This window comes from Phaethon lepturus, unplaced genomic scaffold (genome assembly GCF_000687285.1).
Source record: "Phaethon lepturus isolate BGI_N335 unplaced genomic scaffold, ASM68728v1 scaffold27692, whole genome shotgun sequence".
In the NCBI taxonomy this organism is placed as follows: Eukaryota; Metazoa; Chordata; class Aves; order Phaethontiformes; family Phaethontidae; genus Phaethon; species Phaethon lepturus.
In genome coordinates, this window is record NW_010523013.1 from 9,423 (window position 1) to 16,271 (window position 6,849).

The 6,849-nt window shown below is 55.1% G+C and overlaps 1 protein-coding gene across 1 annotated transcript; it reads left to right on the plus strand.

Annotated features, from left to right (window-relative positions):
- Window positions 1-3,794: 3,794 nt before the first annotated feature.
- On the plus strand, window positions 3,795-4,775 carry GPR119 (G protein-coupled receptor 119). Its single transcript, XM_010282006.1, has one exon. The coding sequence runs from the start codon at window positions 3,795-3,797 to the stop codon at window positions 4,773-4,775; it is 981 nt and encodes a 326-aa protein (XP_010280308.1).
- Window positions 4,776-6,849: the final 2,074 nt, after the last annotated feature.

Sequence of the window (6,849 nt, forward strand, 5' to 3'; positions counted from 1 at the left end):
TTGGATCAGCTCCCCTGGATGGCTTTGGAGATACTATGTCCGCTTGCCCACGTGGTCCCCAGCCCCTGAAGACGTCCGTTATCGGAGCTTTGATTGCACTGGCTGTCATAAATGTTGCCGCATAAGTGTGCCTCACTTTGTCAATAGTAACTGCAGGTAAATGCACGGCAGCGGCGATCTCTGCGGATGTGACGGTGAGGTGACGGCTGCTTGTGAGCACACCTCGGCACGCTGCCAGGTGTTTCCTGGAGGTGGTCATAAGCCCTTCATCCCGAAAGCATCTTGCCTTTGCAGCTGAGAGGGAGGAAAAGCTGAGTCACTTTGGGTTTCTCAGTTGGTAGATCCTTACTTTGCTAGGTGTTGTAAGAACAAAAATCCCAACCCATAAACAGCATTGTAACGACTCGTGCGAGGGGGTAGCGCTGCTGGAGGTCGGGCATTTTCTGAGGAGGTTCATTTCCTCAGGATGTCCTTCCTAGAAGCGCTCCCTAAACATCTGTTTGTATTATGTGCTCAGGCTTACGTGTTCCTCTTTATAACCTTTTCTCTGCCATGCCAAGTAACGTGTGAGGGTGTGGCTGAGCAGTCTGCGTACCTGGTTATGTCAAGCAAATCCTGCTACCGCCCCAGGAGGTGGCGGTCCCTGAGCTTCTGCAGCCAGTGCTGCCCCACGGTCAGCAGCGGTGTGCGCCATGTTCATGTCCTGAAGCCATTAACATCTTGCTATCTTCAGTGGCTGAAAAATGATTGCAAGCACTGTGAAGACAGTATAGGCATGAGTGTTAGTCTGCAGAACATTGGGCAAATATATAGCCCATCAAAGATGGACACTGGAAGGGACCTTCCCCATGCACCCACAGAAAGGTCCATGTGGTTTAACTCTGACATGGAGGTGGTATCCAAGGCATCCTGGAAAACAAAGTCCTACACAGATATGGAAAGTAGAAATATGCATGGTCCCCGATACATTAAATATAAAAATGGCAGTAAACCAGGTCAAACCAAAAAGAGGGACCATAGGCATCCACTTACCAAGACAAAACCTTAAATCTGAGGGCAACCTTTCAGACAGAAGGAAGAAGCCTTCCAGGGAGTCCTTGGTGCTGGCGGGCAATTGAGGAATGAAAGAACTGCTCAAAAATGCGAAGACTGTAGTAGACAAGCTGAAGGTTGTCTGGTTTTACTTGAAGAGCTCAGAGGGCTTTCTCTGTTAGAGACTTCGATGGGGAGGCTTGGGGGCAGGTCTCAAGCTGAAACATTGGCAGAGGAGGTGGAAGGACAGAGTGTTCAATGAATGTGAGCAGGGGGCTGGGCCTGCACCCCAAATTGTTGGGGGACCTGAGGGTTGAAAAGGCCGAAGCTCCTGCTTGTAGCCTCTCGTTTAAAGTTCTCCTCACATTAGGGAAGTGTCAGAAGTGTGGATGGGGTTCGAAAGAAGGTTTGTTTTCAGAGCACTACCAGCCAGTGACTGCGATGCCTTTGCTGCGCTGATAGAGACTCTCATGAAGGCTTGAGACATAAATGGCTGTGATGTGCTGGAAGGGCCAGTGGGTGGTGGATGAGGAAGAGGAGGAATCCCGACTTTAAATCTGCTGGGAGGCTTCTGAAGGAGGCAGCAAGTGTGTGGACCAGGAAGCTGGAGTTAATCTAGTCTGTCTGGGTTTCCAAAAGGCTTTTCATCAAGTCCTTTATGAAAGCCATTGAAGCATCTAGACTGATGCAGGATAAAAAGGAGATGCCTGTTGGGGCCTAGTAAAGGTCATGATTGGAAGTATTCAGGGTTGTAACTGGGAAAGCAGGCAGTGTTGAGCTGCAGAGGGGCAGGGTGGGAAGGAGGAATCGCTGCCAGTGACGGCTGCTGAGCCAGCTGTGATCTCGCAACTCAGACATCGCTGCTGCTGAGCGACGGTCCTGTGAAAGTACCTGTTCTGTCCTGGTGAGGTGGGACGGAGGAGCCCTTGCAGAGCAGGACTGCCCTGGCACGCAGAGCCACCGCAGCGCTACGCGTGGGACGGGGCAGGGTGTGCTCATGGGAGGCACAGTTTGCGTTTGTGCTTTCTCCCCAGCTCTCCTGCCACTTCTCTCTCCATCTAATCTCCCCTCCGCCTTGATCTCACACTGTGGGGTGTGGACCCTCTCCCCCAGCAGGGCTAAGGCTCCCCAAACAAAAGAGGAGGAGGTGTAAGGCCACCGCAGCCCTTCCCGTGGCTGCCTGCAGCACAGACCCAGGGTGTTCCCAAGGGCCTTCCCTGCCCTGCAGCTCCATCCATAGTGGCCACAATTCGTATGTCTGCTGCATCTTCCCTCCCCAGTGCAGCGCTCGCGACATGCCCCTTGGCCACGTCCCGCCCTGGGACCCGCTCTCAGCCTTTCCGCATCTGCCTGCGCTCCTCAGGTTACTGTTTGACAGAGGAAGGCTTGAACCTGCTCTGTTTCCTGGCAGCTTGGATTTTTCTGGCTCACGAGGCAGGAGAGGTGGCTTGTGGCACTTTGCTTAAAGGGATGGAGCAGTTGCGGTCACAGCCCACGAGGGTCACCCACCCTGCGGGAGTGTAAAGGATGCGACAAATGCGTTTGTAAGATTCTGTAACACACAAAAATGTGGAGGCTTTGTTTCCGTGAATTTCTTTGTTACAAGTTACTAGTAGTAAGGTAAATACACTTATGATTAGTAAAGCAAATGTGTGTATATATAATTTTTTTTTTTTTTAGTATTAGTAGCAAGTATATATATATTTCATTCAGGGTATTACAGTACAGTTCATTAAGCTGCTCCCAGGAGTGAGGTCAATCGATGACGGATGATGCCTCTCTTTGCAGATGATCCGCATCACGGAGTCTGGAGTCAGCCAGGCATCCCCGGCAGGTCCAAAGGATTGTGCAGAGAAGTTCATGCTGGGGGAGCTCTCGGGGAGAGAGGGGCTCGTTTTGGGTAGGTGGCCAGTTACTTTTACATGGATCCATAAGCGGGCAGAGGACACCAGCACCTGGAATAGCTGTTGCTGACTTCTGCTTGCTTAGGAGGCCCCTTTGTGGGTTATAGCAGGTGTTTTGCCCTGCAGGTTATAGCATTTTCTTTGTTTTGGGCTTATCATGGATGCCCTGGGCTCCCAGCTGTGCTTATCAAGGGTGTTGCCATCTCCCACTTGCGCCTGCCAAGGATGCACCACGTTCCCAGGCTGGCAGACATTTTCTCCATCTGTATTTTAGCAGACATCTCTTGTCAGTACTTGTCTCCATTATAACCAGGTTGCCTTTATGGCTGCCGCTCCGAGAGAAAAAAATCCCTGCAGGAAGAGGCTGCCCTGGGTCTGGCAGTGACCCCGCAGGAGCCCCACAGCTGTGCTACCTACAGGTACCAGTGGGGCTGGGTGTTGGGAACTCTGCTTGCTCCCTCCTACCAGCGCCCATGTCAAAGCAGGGCACGGGCTCTGCCTTGGTGCTTGGCTGGGGGATGTCCACCGCCCCGTGTGCCATCGTGGCAGCTTCCTGATCATGCGCTCGCTGCTCACCCCGCTGCTGCAGGGTTGTCTGGAAACGTGGCTGGAGGGGAGGGACCTCCGTGGGCACAGCGGGTGCTGTGAGTGCACCGGTCCCTTCCGGCAGGCAGCTGCTCAGCAGAGCTCTGCTGCTCGGCCTGAGAGACGCCACTACCCCCAGGGCTTCGCTGCACCGCCCGGAGAGCGAGGGGCTGGGGAGCTGTGCTGCACGAGCCGAGAAGCCCCAGGTGAGGGATGCCCTAAAATCGTGTTGGGGACGTGCCGTCCTTGGGCTGTGCCCCACAGGGGACGGCCATGGCTAGCTCAGCCCTGGGAGCCATCCTCGCTGTGCTGGCCTCACTCATCATCACTGCCAACGTGCTGGTGGCCATTGCTCTCCTTCGCCTCATCCAGAAGAGCAGCTCCAAGGGGCTCTATTTTGTCCTTAACCTCGCTGTTGCAGATGCCATGGTTGGCTTCACGGTCGTGGGTCTAGTCACGGATGAGTTTTCCCAGCCCTTTTATCCTCCCCAGATATTCTGTGTCCTGAGAATGGCTTTTGTGACCTCTTCTTCTGCTGCCTCTATCCTATCCCTGATTATGGTTGCGTGCGACAGGCACCTGGCAATCAGAAAGCCTTTCCACTATTTCCAGCTGGTGACAAGCCTGCGGGTCGGGGTGCGCTTGGTGGGTCTCTGGCTGGTTGCTGCCATCATCGGCTTCCTCCCGGTCCTCACCCCAGGCTTTCAGAAGATCTCCACCCATGAGAAGTGCTCCTTCTTCGGAGTCTTCCACCCCACCTACATGCTCACCGTCTTCTGTGTCGGCTTCTTCCCAGCGCTCTTTCTCTTCATTTATCTCTACTGCGACATGCTGAAAATTGCTGCTGTGCACGTGCAGCATATCCGGGAAGTGGAGCACGCAGGGCTGGCGGGGGGCTGCCCCCCATCCCGCACCACCAGCGACATGAAGGCCATGCGCACCGTCGCTGTGCTCATCGGGTGCTTCACGCTGTCCTGGTTGCCGTTCTTCATCGCCAGCATTGTGCAAACTGTCTGTCCCGAGTGCTTCCCCTACAAGGTCATTGAGAACTACCTCTGGCTGCTGGGACTGTGCAACTCCCTCCTGAACCCCCTGCTCTACTCCTACTGGCAGAAGGACGTGCGGCTGCAGCTCTCCCAGCTGGCTGCAGGCGTGAAGAGGAGAGTCCTCCTTCACCTGGGCAATGGCCACCATTTCCCTGGCAGAGGCACCAAGTCTCTCCCCACTGTGTCCTGCCTGCGGCTCCAGGACTGACACGGTAAGGAGCGGCTGTCACCGGCTTTTCAGCTCATCTCCTGCATCATGACCATAAACTTGGGGCCTGACAGCTGTGGAGGAGATCACAGATGGGGTGGGACCAATCTGGATGCTAATTCCCAGACACCAGCATGGCCAAATCCTAGCCTGCCCACAGCCTCACAGAACCAGAGCCCAGCCCGTTTTGCACCAGCCCCCGGTACCCCAAATTGTAGGTGCATAGCACATGTTAGATTTTGCCTGGAGAGCCACAGCAGGAGCAGCCTTGTGTCTCCTGGGACCAAGCCCTCAGCATTCACTGCACAGGCTAAGATCCTTCACCTATCGCTGCCCAGCTTCCTCTGCTCAGACCTGGGCTCTGCCTGCCCTTGCCTCTGCCTGCTGCGACAAGCCCCTGGTGCCCAGGGCAGGGCTGCTCGCACAGCGTTGGCTCCGTCGCCTTTGGCTCCTGGCCCAGGCAGCAGAAGCTGGGAGGTGTGTGCATGTCTTAAATCTCTCCTGGACCGCAAGTGCTCCCGGTTGCTGCCCTTCCTAAACTGAACCCACGATCCTACAGCTGCAGCCTATGCCATCCCCCAAACCTGTCCCCTCCTGCAGCCAGAGAGGCGGCAGTGTTGCCCCTGCTCTGGGCTGTGCCCACCTGAGGCCGAGGCGAGGGGTATGGGTCTGGGGTCTCTGCCATAGCACGGAGGACAGAGAGAGGGCTCCCGCTGTTCCTTGGCAGCTGCTGTGTCTGCACTGCAGCCGGCATGATGGGCGCAGAGCCACCCCAGGTGCTGCAGGCCTAGGAGAGGTGCAGGGCAGCAGGAGCTGTGCTGTCGCTGTTTGGTTTGGGCTGTAAAGTGAGTTAATGAGTAACTGGCTGAACGAGCTGTGGCAAAGGAGCAAGGAAAGCGGCTGCCTTGGAGCCAGGGAAAACCCCATGCAGGGCGGCTACTTTGTCCTACCAGGGCAGCAGGGCTGGACTTGGGACTGCAAGGGTCCCTGCAACACTGACTGATCCCATGGGAGCACACAGCACTTCTGCATGCCCTGCCAGACTGCAGTGGTGGCCAGAATGCTGACACTGCCAGAGGCTATGATGATATGTAATTGCTTCTTGTAAAATCATGTCCATTTAATCCATGTGGCAAGAAAATTTCCCTTAAGAGGTTTCTTAGCTAAGAATGTACTCTAATCTGAAAATGAGGGTGCTATGCATAAACCAGCAGTTGCTTCCACCTCTGTCATTTGCCCCACCCGAAGACATGAAGGCTCAAGGCCATATCCAGTATGCACCCAGAACTTGCCTTGGTCCTGAGGCCTTCCCCATTCTAGAGGAAGAGGCAAATATAGAAGTGCTTTCTAAAAAAAACCCCAAACAACAGGCCCTCTGTGGCATTTACCTCTGCCTGGGAATGCCTGAGACCAAGCATCAATGGCAGATGCTGTTCCTAGCTGTACAACATGGACTGAGCCTGAGAGAAGGCCTCTATAGAGCAGTCCTGGCTCTGTGGGTGGACTGATGCCTCGTAGGTGGATTCTAGTAGGTGGATCCAGCCTGACTCAGTTCTGGGGATCAACGCATCATCTGTCTGTACGATGCATTTGCTGCCTATTCTGGGTGAAGCCTGAGCTCCACAGGCTGTTGCATTGCAAAAGCCAACCTGTCTTCACTGAGCCTCTGAAATGCCGAAGCTGTCTTCTGCTTGCCTGACACGGGCGGGTACCCAGCGTGAATGGAGATGCTTTGCACGTGGGTCTTTTGCTGCATCCCCAGCTTGCTGACTGCCGCCTCTGCTGCCTACGGCCCAGGAGTGGGGCCAGCCATCAGCTGTGTTTGTGCCTGGGCACAAACCAGATGAGACTGCAGATCTGGAACGGGAGGCCGTCATGGGCATGGAGCCCAGTTGAGCTGGCGTGCAGCCACCATGGGGTCTCCATCCCCAGTGGGGATCACGGCTCCGGCAGCCTCCTTGGTGCCACAGAGATACAATGGCTTGGATGGGAGAGATGCTTCTGCCAAGCTCTTGTGTGGACCAAGGACATGGTGCAGCTGGAAACGGAGCACATCCCTGTGGTGGAGGATCCC